This window comes from Oculina patagonica, chromosome 13 (genome assembly GCF_052425735.1).
Source record: "Oculina patagonica isolate OP01 chromosome 13, crgOcupat, whole genome shotgun sequence".
Lineage (NCBI taxonomy): Eukaryota > Metazoa > Cnidaria > Anthozoa > Scleractinia > Oculinidae > Oculina > Oculina patagonica.
In genome coordinates this window covers 20,058,557-20,074,342 of record NC_135770.1, presented here as the reverse complement: position 1 = coordinate 20,074,342, position 15,786 = coordinate 20,058,557, and the positions used below count along the sequence as shown (strand labels likewise).

At 40.2% G+C, this 15,786-nt stretch overlaps 2 protein-coding genes across 2 annotated transcripts in view; both read left to right on the top strand.

Annotated features, from left to right (window-relative positions):
• Positions 1-15,786, top strand: part of LOC144637005 (uncharacterized) — a 49,591-nt gene that overhangs the window by 24,235 nt on the left and 9,570 nt on the right. The window lies entirely within an intron of this gene.
• Positions 9,855-14,541, top strand: LOC144635465 (protein sidekick-1-like). Its single transcript, XM_078494568.1, has 4 exons — positions 9,855-10,059; positions 11,105-11,416; positions 13,262-13,576; positions 14,216-14,541. The coding sequence occupies exons 1-4, from the start codon at positions 9,963-9,965 to the stop codon at positions 14,539-14,541; spliced, it is 1,050 nt and encodes a 349-aa protein (XP_078350694.1). The 5' UTR covers positions 9,855-9,962.

Sequence of the window (15,786 nt, the reverse complement as noted above, 5' to 3'; positions counted from 1 at the left end):
TTACAACTACTGCAGCATGTAGTCATTGTTGTGTGTACAGTAGAACCCCCGGGTAACTCGAACTCGGATAACTCGAACAGCCCCGCTAACTCGAACAAACTTCCATTTCCCTTGGATTTGACCCCACTTTTCAGTCATTTTTACTCGGTTAACTCGAACTCGGATAACTCGAAAACCCCGCTAACTCGAACTAAATATCGTTTCCCTTGATCAAAATTTGGGTCAAATTTACCCCGATAACTCGAATTCTGGTTCTTGCAGCTCGCCACGGATGCCCATTGAAATATCCCATTAGCTCTTCTAGTCGTGTAATCGGATTTAAACACTAAAACGAATAGCCTGTGTTTTTTGAGGGGAGCGGGACGGCTGCACACAGGCTATAAAACGAACTCTACAGCAATTTGATTTAAATTAGACAAACGAAAAGATCACGTATCTGATAGTCATTTTTTTACTCTTATCATAAAAATGTATGATCGTGTGAGAGTTTCTGACGAGATAAGTTTAATTTGCACTGTACTGTGTACTGAAGTGCTGTAAAATCGATAAACTTTCAATTATTAACTTGTCAAATTGAATATTCAATCGACCCCGATAACTCGAAACCCCGCTAACTCGAACTGTTTTTCGTTTCCCTTCAGAGTTCGAGTTACCGGGGTTCTACTGTATAATTAAACAGCAAAATATCTGGGCTGACCCACATTCGTTGTTACTAGTACGATATAGGTATAGGTTGTGTTCTTTTGTTCTCAGCCGTTTTCGGTTTGATCGAGAAGCAACCCTTACAAGGTCTCACATGAATAGTGTATGTTGCTACTGCGCTGCAGATCACCTGCAGATCAACTGGGTCTTGCAGTCATTATATAGCATCTTGATAACATTCACCAGCTTTGATGGGATTCCATAGTGGCTCCTGAAGATCTTCCACAGGGAATCTCAGTGGATGCTATATGAAACGCCTTCTGATCAATGAAGATTTCATACAGAGGGGTATTCTATTCCTTTCTCTGCACTAGCATTTGATTCAGGGTGAAAATGTGTTCAGAGCATGAGCGTCCAAGGCAAAAACCTCCCTGTTCTTGTCTGATGTACTCGTACTCGTACCCTTTAAGGTCCTTTAAGAGAGCAACAGAAAATTAATAGATGGTAAACGCCGTAGCGTTCACTATTAAGTTATGGATGTACGCGGGAATTTGCTAAGCACGAATGAAGCGTAAAAGCCCGGCCAAACGCATGCAACATATCCCAAATTGTTGCGCACAGCATGTTGCAGTCGTTTGGCCTCCCTGTTGCACATGTTGCATGATACTGGACCAAGTTTGAAAATGGTCAAATTTTTCTCTCAACATCTTGCAACATTTTTGGATGTTGCATGATATTTGGCCACGTTCGTGCAACATTGTTGCGATTGTGAATGCACACTAGTTCGATTTGCGCCATCCAACATGCTGCAACAGGGTGGCCAAACGCGTGCAACATGTTGTGCACAATAATGATGCGATATGTTGCGTTGAAATGTTGCGTGCGGTTGGCCAGCTGCTTCACAACATCTCACAACATGACCCAACAATGTTGGGATATGTTGCGATGAATTGTTTCGTGCGTTTGGCCGGACCTTAAGAGTCGCACGAGGCGATAGCTTAGTGAGTGCTTAGCAAGCCTCCCAAGCACATACATAACTTAAAAGTGTACGCTATGGCGTATACCATTTGTTATATAGCACAACTTTTAGGGGATTTATTACTGCTTCTTTGAGGTAAAATGCGTGTAGTGCTCGCGTAAACGCTGACAAAAACCTGAAAGAAATAACAAACAAACTTTTGAATTATTTTAGACGTGCCTTATACATAAGTCTTTTAGCATTACGTGGATATGTAGTTTCTTATGTTTAGCTTTTTAAATTGACAGGAAAAACGAAAAAATATGTAAAAATTCTTAAAGTAGAAGCATTTTCTTGTGCCATGTCGCTTCAGATCAGCGCGCACGCTCAGGTTGGAGGCATACGTCAGCATACACCCATGGGCAAAAAGTAGACGCTAAATTAACCAATCAGAGTTAGCACTTTTCTTAAGTTGTGCTATAACAAATAACAAGAGCAATGCCCCTAGCCCCCAAAACGATAGCAGCTGCTACACTAGCATAGAGGACCAGTAGAAATACAAGCTTACGAGAGCGGCTACACTACTATTTTGACTCTCTTGGTTCATTTCCATATGCTTCTATTGGAAAAACGTTTCTATCGGTTCGGTTAATAAACGTTTTCAACCGGCACTTTTCCCACTGTATTGGGTTTAAACGGTTTTAAAACACCATTCAGCAGTCATTTTTAATCAAGTCAACCGAAAACGGTTTTCCCCGGCAACTGATATGTGAAGACCCATCCATCCAAAATACCGTTTATCCTAATCAGAAAACGGCCTAACAGTAATCGATCAACAATTTCTAATAAAACTGTTAGGAAAAGAGCTTTACTGAGACATTCAAGCTCACCGGGAAGGGGAACCTCCTGTATACATATGTGCTATATTAGTATGTGCCGCGACTGAGGGTATGGCTTTTGAGGTTCTCAGTCCTTAAAAAGGTATCCTTTTTTGACACTTTTGGCATTGTGATCCCTGTATGTTCCTCTGATAGGGTTCCTTTCATTTCATTAGCTAACATTACAGTGCGTAAACGTCCAGTAAACGAAAAGGATATGGTATGATAAAACACTCCAAGCTACAGTAAAGGAATAAAAACAACAGGTTAACATAATCCTTAGTTATCGTTTTGCTTTTGAATAGAGTGCCATTTTTGGTGTTTGGGCCTTAAATAGGGTGTCAAGTTTCGATCTTCTATCCTTAAATAGGGTCAAGGTTTAAGACCCTTTATGACACACACCTATCGTAAATTTACACTTGAAGAGTACATCCTTCTCCTCATCCGATTTAAGCGATCCAACCAAAGCCAGGTGTAGATACACTGGTTGGTCAACAGAACACGATCTTAGTCTGTTGTCTGATTGAAAAGAAAACAAAATAATTTTTAACTTAGTGAAAGTAAGAGGGGGCATCTCGTTTATTGATCAGACGACCATAGCTTAGCTTAATACAGCTTATACACCAAATGAAAGAAACGTGACCCTGTGAAAAGCATAAACCATGAGCTCTCTGGTATGCTGGGTATACAGCCTCGGTAAGTCTAGTAAAATTTCTTTTATTGATAATAAAGACATTTTCCTTCTTTGAGAGCCTTAAGAGCATGATTTGTGTAACCTGTCTTATTATCTTGTTTATTCTGTCACAGACGACGATGATTTTTCCGAATTCCCAGTAAACATTCCAGTCCTCGGGTCCGGTCGCATCGTTTATGGTTTATGCTTTTTATGGGTCAACGAGTTCTCAATCAGGTATACACTAAAACATGGACAAAGCATTACACGAAATTTACGGAAGTAAAGTTTCGTGTGATCGATAACGGAGATGCCGTCAAATGACAACTCCTCAAATCGTATCGTGTTTTTGTAACCCACATCCGCCAACGAATCTGTAAACCAACACCCAGCTATCTTGAATAGCAACGTGAAAAATGAAATTTATACTGAAATACCATCAAGTGACTAACCAAAGTAAAAAATTGTCAGTATTTACTGTTTTGCTTTTTTGTCATTACTCAGATTACTGTTCTTCTATTTCTGGCATTGCACGACAAGTTTGGACCTCTGAGAGGGGTCTTGGTTGTGGCAGGTAAGATATGTTAAAAGTCTAAGTTATTATAGAGAAACCTCGAAATAGAAATTGCTTTTTTGAGAAATTTTCATAGGTTTCGGCTTGACCTTACGCCACACTTTTAAAGAATCGCTGCACTTTTTTTTCTATAAAAATATTGCATTTTCGGCCCAGGCTGAAAATTCTTATTTTACTGCTGATTTTAGGCTGAAAATATTCTTATGAATATTCTTAGATTATAGTGTATGACATTTCTGTTTTAGAATATATTGAGGTTTCATTTACAAGTATTTGGTGTATATAAATTCTTGCAGAAATGTTATTAGCATCAAACATGCTGCAAGCGCTGCTTTAGTTGTTTTTTGGCTAGTTTTGCCATGTATAGAAAGGAAAATTTTTATACTGTTTATGTGAAAACAGTAATTGAATTGTATTGTATTTACAGATTTTCAACACACAATTATATTCTTTTCAAATCTCAGTAAAATATTCTTAAAATTTCGCAAATTTCAGCCTCGATATTCTTGTAAAATATATTCTTATAAAAAAATAGAGTTTATTGTAAAAAAGAAATATATTTTCGCAACCAAATCAGGGCTCACTGCCTGGTGGCCCACGGCCCACGGCCCACCTCAAGGCAGTAAAACGTTGAAGGCTTTGTAACAGCAGACATCATGTCTACCTATCATATACCAGTGGCGGATCCAGACCTTAAGATAAGGGGGGCCCGATCATCCAGACCCTATAGAATAAGGGGAGTGCTCTCGAAAATAGTTTTTTCTCGACCCTTCGGGCCTCTAGTTCTAAAACTAAGGTGGGGCCCCGGACCCCCGGACCCCTCTCCTAGATCCGCCACTATTAATACGATGATACACTTTCGTTCCATATTGTTTCGACAGGCAGTGAACATGACATCTGGCCTTTTGACGATTTAGCCGACAATAATATGGATGTACGTGGTAATGTGGTTAATAAGTGGTCACCGGTAGGAAAGGGCATCTATCTTGATGGATCAGATGGCACGTTCGTCAAGCTGAAAGGACATGAGAAAAGTTGTTTAGGACATCCATCAGACTGCGACATCACCATCGGGTTTTTTCTCAAGTGGAGGCCAAAATCGTACATGGAGATTTATTTCGGGAATAAAGATGCCGACCTTGCCTTGTATGAAGGAGTAAATATTTACCGAAATGGCAGTTTGTACGTGACGGTTTATGGTAAAGACGCCAAGTACTGTTCCCGCGCTTTTCACCCACCCAAAGGGGTATGGTTTTATCTGGGGCTGGTATGGGAGAGGGTTGGAAAGTTGGCTGTGTACATCGACTCCTGGTATAGTCCCTCGCTTTATGCGTCTCACTGTGGCGATAGCCCGGGTGGGTTGAAAACGCGAGAAGATTACTTTTTAGGAAGAAACACATTTCCCATTGCGTACTACAAGGATTTGAACATTTGGTACTCCACACAGCTCAGGGAAGTTTTTGATCTGAGGCGGACGGCAGCATTTGGTAAGTTGTTTATTGTTGTCTTCATCAGGCTAACATCAATATTCTAATTTCTGAACCGCTTACATTACAAAGATGTTCTTTTCACATGTTTTTAACCTTAATTAAGAGGGGCCTGAAGGGGTAAAAAATGGGAACTGGGATTTGGCTAAATTTTCACTGAAAAAATGGGAATCACAAACAAATAAACAATAGAACCTGGACTGAGATTTGGAAAATCGGGAAAACAATAGGCTGAGAAAGGGAATTTGGGCAAAATTTGGGTTGCGGAATGGGATTTTATACCCCCCTTCTCCCACCGTCTTCCGTTACATGAACACCCATTACCAATGACAAAGTTCTGCTAATTATCATGTCTGCAGACCGCTCTTTGGAAACGGTCAGCTTGAAAGTTACCAAAGAAGACTAAAGCCCACTGAAGAGTTGAATTGAAGAGCCTTACATCCCGACCAACTATTTAAGCAAGAACAGTCCAACCTGCACTGTGCTCCCACCTCTCTCTTGGAGCACCTCTGTCTCCGTCACTGTTGTATGAAACTATTTCTTCTTTGTATTTTCAGAAAATGATGGGTCTACTGAAATAGGCTTGAAAATTATCTTCTCGGACCTGCCTTATGATTCTGGACAGGTTAATCAGTGGAAAACGGACTTTTCAAATAAAGTAAGACGAGTTTGTAAAGTCTATAGAGCAGTTTTCAATTGAGTGTCGTAAAACCAAAACCAAAGTAATTACTCTGGCCAATCACAAAGGACACAGACAATCCAGTGAACCAATCAAAACTCGAAGCAAATACATGTAGTTGTCACGAAGCGCGGGAAAACGTGCGCGAGCGAGTCACGATTGGTTTTGGTTTTACTCCTGATTGGCTGAGAAAGTGGCGCGAAATTTTTAAGCCAATCACTAAGCGTAGTAATGCAAAACCAAAGTAAACGCAATTTACTTTCGACACTCAAGTGAAACCCGCTCTATTCCCACAAAGGTAGCCAAGACTCACATGACTTCATATGAGTCATATGACGTCATTCTCAGAGACCCACGTCTAATTATTCGGGGTAATATGAAAAGGCGAAATACCTATCGCCCTGACTATCTGACTGGCTCTCCGATGATGCCCCAGGGAATTCACCACGACGGCTAAATTACCGTCATCAACTTGAAATTGATAATCAACTATCTTTTTAAGAAAATAAATAATAGATGTCATTATTATTCTAACATGTTTGAGAGCGCCAAATCCAAGGCGGCCTCCGAAAAAAACATTGTATCAAACGAACTCTTCCTTTTCAAAATTTCCGCTTGATACTGTACACCGTATCATTGCCACTTGACCATAGGAGTACGAGGCGGGGGGGGGGCCATAGGAGTACGAGGCGTAATTGTTCGGGCAAAATGCTTGGAATTCGGGCAACAAGCCTAGGGAAAAAAAAAACAAAAGCTGAAAAATCTTAACATTACGTTTAAAACGAATTACATCAACAGGAAAAGCGTTGGAAATATACCTAGCTTTCTCATTTATCTGCTTTTGTTTCCTCTTGCAAATTGTTATAATCATGTTTGATTTTTCTCGCAAATTCCACGTGATCCCTCAATTTGATTCAATCTCAGTCACTTTGAGGTGAGTGGGGAATTGTTGAGGACGACCAGAAGTTAGGCTTGAGCGTTTGCGCGCGGTGGATCCAATACAATACCTTGAAACAAAGGTGTTACAAATTTGATAATGCTAATGCTTTTGACTCAAATGTTAAGCTCAAAACTTTCAACGAAGTATTTTAACCCATTCACAAGTTTTTATATAACTTTCAAGTGGGGTAAAAACAATGTAAATTGGCGCCCCAAAAATACTTTAATTTATGCTTAAGCTAAAATACCTAAAGTCTTAAATCATGCGACATTTGGCCCGATTCAAGTTGCTTTTGCTCCGTAAATTGCAATTTAATGAAAAAAGCGCATTAGCAAGAAATTTGACCTGTTCTCTTAATTACAATGGATAAATAAAGTATTTCTAAAGAAGACGGATGCAGTGCATTGAAATGTTTGGGAAGCTAGCAGGCAGACTTTGTACACAGCTGTTTCAATGCACGTTTTGTTGTCCATAATATATGCCTCTTTATTCGGCTTTCAAGGCATGTCATTTATTTTTTCGGGCAAAAGGTTTTCCGCCCCCCCCCCCCCCACAATTCCGAAGGTTTGTGATAAACTTGGTCATTGGCCAAAGTTAAAAGTTTGTGATAAACTTGGTCATTGGCCATAGTCATTTATATCATTAGTAATTGATTGAATGTTACCCATTGTCTTTCTCATGACACAGGTAAATGAAATTTACACTGATGATGAGTCTTTTACGGAAGTTAAAGGCATCTCGATTTCCGACAGGTAATTTTTTATGACAGAAGTTTTGCAATATATAAGGAGCTCGTCTTTGCAAATGATTGTTTTTCTAGAAAAAGGACGCCTTAAGGCCTGGTTAAACGGAGCCGCAAGCAGTCGCAAATTGAACTTGCGTTGACTTGGGCTCCTTGCAATTGCGTTTGGCAAGGACTTGCTTGCACTTGCGTGCACTTTGGTCGGAATCAAATTTGCATGCGCGATTTCGGGATGCTGTTTAATAACTACCGACGACGTTACTTTTTTGTGGTGTTTGCCATTTTGTTAGATATAAAGAAAGTTTTAAACTGAAGGTAATATAATTTAAACGGAAAAAGTTTTTTTGTATAAACAACATATTTCTACCACTGAAGTAAAACCAATAGATAGTCATCAAGTTAGCAGCCGAATTTCCGAATTTTTTTTTTTTTTTTAAATATCAAAGTAGCACTCCACGACGTTGAAATTATTCCCTCGCTTTAACTGAATCGCGCGCTATGCTAATGTAGACTCTCTTTGGTGCCCAGACTGCGCGCGCGCAAGATGCAGACGTTCAAATAAAAGCACGCGCGTACAAACAGCCCTCGAAAGCTGCGAAAGCTTATTTAGTTTACGGCACTTTTTAGTAATATAATCTCATCATCAATTGGAAACACATTCAACGAACTTTAAAACTTAGGTCATTAATTTTTGCCGTATTTTAACATTTTTTTAAACGTTTCATCGGTATAGATTGATAACAGTCAGCTCAGCCACGTAGGGCCAGCTGTGGTACCACAGTTTGAAACGTGGTTTTAGAGAGATTTACCCTGATTTGGCTTTTAGTTAACGTTACGTTACAATACGGAAAAAGATCAATGTAACGTATTCCCGCGCGCGCTTATCCTGTTTTCTAGCTATACTCTTCGCAAATTAATTATCTCTCTAAAAGGTCTGTCACTTTGCCCCTGACGAGAATGGCAGACTTTCTGAGCTTTCATGACAATCTACTCCGATCAAAGAAAACTTGTTAGTGAGCTCACTAAATGGTAATTTACCTAGGCGATAAAATTAAATAAGGACAACAGATCACTACTAAGTAAACTACCATAGCCAGACATTGCGTCTGTTACTTACACAAACATAACTATAAGGACTTTTCTTTACCATCTAGTCAGTAAACTCTCTAGTCAATCAGTCTTATGGATGGTTTTCTGCACTTTCGACCTTCGTCTGCTCAGCCTGTTTGTTCAGACCTTTATGTGCTTATGCACATGTTAGGCTGTTCACTCGGCGGTTCATTCGGATCGTTGTTACTGCAGTCTTCATATCCGTTACTTACTTAAACAGTAAAAACCGAAATATTAAAACCTACAGAGTTCCGAAACTTTTTGGTTTTAATATCATAAATGGCATCCCACAGCGTTGGAACTATTCCTTCGCTTGAAATAATCAAACAACAAATCGACGTTATAATGAAAACAGACACACACTGACAGACAACTCGACAATCGTCCTACAAATCTACTTCGCATTAAGCTATGACCATTGCATGAAGACTTTGATTTGATGAGTGCAACTGGTTTAAGACACATCGGATAGTTTATCTTTTCTTGAACGTGTTTTTCACCTGAAAACAACTACAGCGGCGACTCAAAACGAAAGACTTACAAAACTGGTGAATCTGTTAAAACAAACAGCTGCATATAACAGTGCAATACCCTGCATAAAAGGGGGAGGTAAAAGGTAGTTTTCGTGACCGTAATCGGCCCTTTTTATTTTCCGTGAAATCTGAAGTAGCTTTTTTTTCCTCGTGAATCGTGATTTTCCAAAACGTATTGTTATATTTTCCGTGAAGCGTGAAGTGCTAATATTGTACTTTATGTGAATTGTGAAAGGGCCGTTTTATTTTCCGTGAAACGTGATCTATACCTCCTTTACCACCCTCATAAAACAGTTCATCTTAAAATATTAAGACGAATTCCGCTGAAAGTTCGAGCAATAATATGAAAATAAACTACCAAAATATTTACTCATAGCACGGTAACATTTTGTATACTTCTTTAAACATCTCAACCTCGTAAAACGCTTAAAACGCATGTTATTTTGTTTTCAACCGACATAAAAGGTCCGTTTTAACTAAAATATGGATAACCAATTTTTTTTCTCGCGGGGTTAGCTTAAGAGTTAAACGTTTGATAAGTTCTTTTATTTATTTTTGAAATGTTACCATGCTTTGAATTCTTTCTGCTAACTTTTTTTTTTTTTGCCTTTATTGCTCGAATTTTTCAACGGAAACTGTCTTAAATATTTATTTTCTCCTTATCTTTCCCTTTTTGTGTTTTGCACAGTGACGGAAATGCTGCAGTATCGTTTAAATTGATATTCACCGAAATAACATGGCAATCCATGCTGACTCTTCAACTCGCTTTGGAAGATGGCGCCTTTCTCGGGTCTCCAGGAGTCATTGACGAGGATGCTTGTGAAACAGATGTAACCGACAAATGTAAGTTTGCTAATCACTTCCGTTATCTGATTGTGCTCTTTTGTCTCTTGGTTTTACCAAGAAAACAATTCTTACACGCGCCTCATGCCACGTAGCTTCCCACGCAGTCGTTCTTAGGGGTGATCGTGTTACAGCTTTTAGCCAACTCGGCCCATGGCCTTGTCAGTTAATTCTCTGCATACCTTCTTTTAATACCTTAAGTGTCACGGCCGAGCCAGTTACGTTTATTTTATTAAGTGTTGCCAAATACTCGCTATGAAACTTTATGTTTACAAAGAAATTACTTCTATGGATCTAACTGACAAAACCACAGCTTCATTACATCCAAATTTGTCCCCGGGCGTTAGAATGTAAAATTACAAGCATTCGAGATTAACTTTGAAAACTGTCCAGACCAACAGTATTTCAAAACCCCATATAGCAATCCGTTTCAATCTTCTTCACTTTTGGCCATCCGTACCTCCTTTTGTATTTTCTGTGTTATTGAAATGTTCCTTCACTGTTTTAAGCGGTTATATTTATATTTCACCGAATTTGATGGCCATTTTCCCGTGCCTAAATTTGGCTAAAATCCGTGACACAGTTCCTTCAATCACGCTTTAATTTTTCTTATATGTAATTGCTTTTTTTTATCGTCACATGCATTTCATTTTTCTTCTGAAAACATGTGTCATATAAATTCCCCATGCGATTCCTATTAAATATCAAGATCTGATGTACGATTACGTAATGTGTTTCGACAGGCCAATAAACATTACTCTGAAATGAAACCACACCCCTCTATGAAGGCCAGGTTCGGGTTTGGATTTTAAGAAGTTTATTGCCAGGTGTATTACTGCCTCCTGTATAGAGCTGGCCTATCACCCACCTGGAGAAAAATGCAAAACTTAAATTAAGAAAAAGAACTTGTGTTTTACGAGTTATCCTCGTTTATTAACCCTCGCTTCCATTTAAACGTAATCTAAGCACACAGTCGACTGTAAAATGGGCTGTAACGTCTGCAACTATTTACAAATAAACCAACTGGTAGTTCAATTTTTTTCAGTTATTTGCGAGGTGCCAAAAAACCCTGTTGTATCTGGCATCAATTACCACGCCGCCACTATATCAATGGAAACAGTTTCGGTACCAACCCACGACAAATATTTCTACGGCTACTGCGTCCTTTTCAAAAATCTTGACGATCCAAACTCTTCGTGGAGAATACACTACGCTCGCACTAATGTGCCTCCGATAGCCAAGCATGTTCATCCTCTCATTCCATACACCAATTACAGCTTCCGTGTTTCGGCGGCGTCGTTCAAATCTGCAGGCCTCATTTCAGAAGCTCTTCCTCGGATCAGGACCACTCAATGGGGTATGTAAGACACCTCGAAATATCCAAACAGGCAATTCATGCATGACACAGTCACACTGTACAACATAAAGGTACAGACACACTAAGGCCTAGTTCAGACATCGAGCTCCTGCCGTGCCGAACTAAATTCAGGAATTAAGTTCGACAAAAGCACGGCAGAAGCACGGCGTCTGAATCAAACTTTTGAATTGAGTTCGGCAAAGCTATTTAGTTCGACACGGCATGTCGTGCCGCACGACTCTGGCACGGCAGCGGTTCAAACGTCGTGCTTTTGCCGCACCAAACCAAATTCATAAATTATATTAATGTATTTTGGCGGGATTACGTTCCCGCGAGGAGTTACGAGGAGACCCGAGAATAATTCTCCATTACGGAGTATGCGCACAACCTCGTTCCCGGGGTCTTCTCCGTTTTAGTCGCCATTTTGAAAACGGAGAAGACCCTGGTGACGATGTTTTAACATCGTCACCAGTTGCATACTTAAAAGTATGCAAATTGAATTTTATTCTTGCCAGACGGCAAAAACCATGGCGGCCAGCCAAAGGAATACAATGAATATTTTTCTGCTAAAAAGCACGTCGAGGATGTTTCATTCAACAAAGTAGATGACACTAATGACAGGGAGCAGCGCGAAGAAGAAGCTAGCGGGTCTGAATCCGAAATAAGCAAGTTTTCGAAAACTAGTCGGGCAAACAAACAAGCATTCGCCGTACTTGCTAAAGGAAAAGTTTTTTCTGTTGCTTTTCTTTGAGTTTTTGCTGCAATTTGGAAAACGGCGCCATTTTTGTTGGATCACCGCTGACTAATTGTTACGTAGATTCAGTACTCCTGAATTTGGTACGACTCTGGCACGACATCTGAATCAGAGTCGTGCTTCTGCCGTACTACAGTCGAACCTAATTACAATTTAGTTCGGGACGGCAGGAGCACGATGTCTGAACTAGGCCTAAGAGTCAGATCATAGTGACATGTAGCAAGGACAAAATCTTAACGTGTATACATACACAAAGTGAAGCAGGGACATGTTAAAGCGATACGTCTCATTTTCGGAGTAAATGGGACACGGCACAGTGGGACACGTTTCACTGGAACACGTCCCTGCTACATTTTTTTGCGCCTACATGTTGTGATTTTGTCCGTTTTACATGTCCCTGCAACATGTCCATGGAACTTGTCCCTTGGTATAGCGATGCGGACTCAAAGCATACAACAGGCCTCCAAGAAAAGAAAATTCAATTTTGATCGGTGCTAGTTGCTCTGTTTTAGAAGACTGTTGCATTGTTTTGCGCTCTAGCGTAGCTGATGTGACTGGAATGTGCTTGGAGTGTATTGTGGAGTCACGATCGTTGTAGCCTGTTCCAGGCTCTCGGTCAGTGGAGAAGGGAGCTCGCACTCACCCCACGGAACGAGAGCCTGGCACAGGCTACGATTGCTGCTTTCGAAACGTTTTTATAGCGGAGTGGAAGAAGTGTAGTTTCAGGATTAAACCTAAGGTTGGTATACCATCCAACAGGCCCCTTTACTCAGGGCTGTAACTAGCAAGAGGCAAGACGAGGCACTTGCCTCGTCTAGATTTTTACCCAAAATTTAAAACAAAATATGTTAAAAATCCCCAGTTGAACAATATTTCAAAATTTTTTGGAGGGCATGCCCCCAGAACCCCCTAGCAGATCTTGCCTCGGCTATGGCAAAGGTCTGGTTACGACCCTGCTTTACTATATAGTGATGGAGTACTCGTCGCTATTCCGTTTCGAAACAATAATAATTGTTCAGGCACTTTCGCTAAGATTTACCAAAATTATTTCCTGGAATGGAAACAACCGCTCCTCTTTTTATACCACACAGTTCCCGCTGTTGGTCCAGCAATTTTGGCATACCGCAACCTAAGCTCTACCAGCATCTACGTGCAGTGGGATCACTCAATTCCGCAGCAACTATGGCGCGGCATTTTGATTGGCTACCGAGTGGCCTGGAGTGAGGACCACTTTAGCTCCAGTCACCCTCACAACTCCGGAGGTTATGTAGATGTCGGGCTGGACGTCTCAAACTACACCGTTACCTCGCTGCACGAGAATTGGCTTTATGATATCTCTGTGGCTGGAAGGACATCAGTTGGAGCCGGAATATATACAAGGGTGACACTCATGACCGATGATGATGGTAAGAACTTTACGACACTTTGTTAGACGCTTATTTCATTTTTTTCTAGTTTCTATTAATGTTATAATCTGTAATGTTATTGTATGTGTATGTGTTGTAGAAAAAAAAATTGTCAATAAAGAGCATAAATTATAAAAAAAGAACTTTACTAAACTTTCCGAAATTCGAACGCATTCTTTGAGAAACTGCACGAGAAAGTTTGCAGTCTTCGTAACATCTTCGTTATTCTTTGATAAAGCAATAAACGGTAATAGCTTCGTGCTATTATGGTGTGAATACGAAAACAGTGAACATTTTAATTTAACGTGGATCTGTAACTTTTTATAGAAGGGCATCGAATGGCAACTCATACTGCAGGACACATGAATAAACGGACAGTGATGGAGCCATTATTTATTTATTTATTTATTTATTTATTTATTTTTGCAAATAGTTTCTCTACTATTTTCTCTCCTTTCTCTTCCAAAGTATAACAAAAGTAAAAATGATTTACATACAAGGCTAACAACTATGTTTTTCGACGTATTGATGACAAAAGTGTTCACGGTTTTCGTATTTGCACAGTACGCACCAGCAATTACAAGCTTTTAAGCTTGGAAGTCTTGGAAAGACTCGACCTTTTTACCATTTTTTCTACAGTTCCTTCTGAGCCACCGTCTGACATACAGCTAGACATGGTTAACGAAACCACTTTAAATGCGTCCTGGAACGAGGTGGATTTAATTCACCAAAATGGCGTTATTCTTGGCTATCGACTTCGCTTTCAGCAGGAAGATGGCGGTCCAGTTCTTTGGAGTAAAACTCTGGCACCAAATGTCTCTATGTATATTATCCCAGACCTTTTAATTTTCCAGAATTACTCGATACAGTTAATGGCGTTTACCATCAAAGGTGATGGTCCATGGAGCGAGAAGGTGTATCAGATGACTGATGAATCTAGTAAGTTTGATAAAGGAATACTCTAAGGGCGCTTTCCATTCGTCAGAACTGGCCGGCCAGACTGGTATCATGATTCGAGAACAGCGTTGTTAGTCAGATTTGTCCTGTCAATGCATTAATATTATACATGGTTAGGGTGTATTTATGGGGAAATCTCGTGGAAAAGGCCAATTCCACATTCAAAACCACCGGACCGGGCAATTTTTTTTTTACGCCCACTTCAAGATGGCCGCCACTTACGGTCGTCGACTGGTAACTAGTACCGGTTAGCCTGCTATGCACTCCGGTTAGCCTACTATGCACTCTGGTTAGCCTACTATTCACTTCGGTTAGCCTACTATGCACTTCGGTTAGCCTACTATGCACTTCGGTTAGCCTACTATGCACTTTGGTTAGCCTACTATGCACTTCGGTTAGCCTACTATTCACTTCGGTTAGCCTACTATGCACTTCGGTTAGCCTGCTATGCACTCCGGTTAGCCTACTATGCACTCTGGTTAGCCTACTATTCACTTCGGTTAGCCTACTATGCACTCCGGTTAGCCTACTATGCACTTCGGTTAGCCTACTATGCACTTCGGTTAGCCTACTATGCACTTCGGTTAGCCTGTTTACGGTTAGCTATCGATATTTGTAAGGGAAACACGATATATAGTTAAAATTTACGAATTCTGGGAGCCGGCTCCCGGTGGCGTAGCGGTATTACACTCGGTCTTCAGGCAGACGACCCGAGTTCCATTCCACCCCGGGGCACATTGTATTGAACATTTTCCTTTTTCCTCCTTCATAAATTCGAAAAAAAAAACTAAGTGTCTAAAGTGGGCGTAAAAAAAAAATTGCCCGGACCGGCCGGCCAGTTCTGAGAAATGGAAAGCGCCCTAAGTTTAAAGGGACTATGTCACGGGGATTTCACAGATTTGTGGTCTAAACTGTTTTAAAATTAGTGGTAGGCAACTTAACCCAAAATAGACATCATCTTTGAACGTCTAAAGGAATATATTACCTTAATTTTGCGGATAGAAATCAAGCTACGGCTATAAATATCGATATTTTGATGACGCGCATAAACAACTTGAAAACGTTTGCCTAACTTTTTCAATTTGCAATCCGTTTCCATCCGAGCCATCCGCAGCCAAAGATGCTCCTTAACAGCTTCAGTGCTCTAATATAGAAATTTGTAATTAAAATGGACTATTATTTTTAAGTTTCCTGCGGCACAAATATAAATTTTGGCTGTTCAAAAATCTGGTAAAATCCGTGACATAGTCCCT

Bases quoted from the DNA above. Each gene is read 5' to 3' on its own strand.
- LOC144635465 (XM_078494568.1), top strand. From the start codon at position 9,963: ATGCTGACTCTTCAACTCGCTTTGGAAGATGGCGCCTTTCTCGGGTCT. The intron at 11,417-13,261 runs GTATGTAAGACA...TATACCACACAG, and splicing joins GATCAGGACCACTCAATGGG to TTCCCGCTGTTGGTCCAGCA. The intron at 13,577-14,215 runs GTAAGAACTTTA...TTTTTTCTACAG, and splicing joins ACTCATGACCGATGATGATG to TTCCTTCTGAGCCACCGTCT.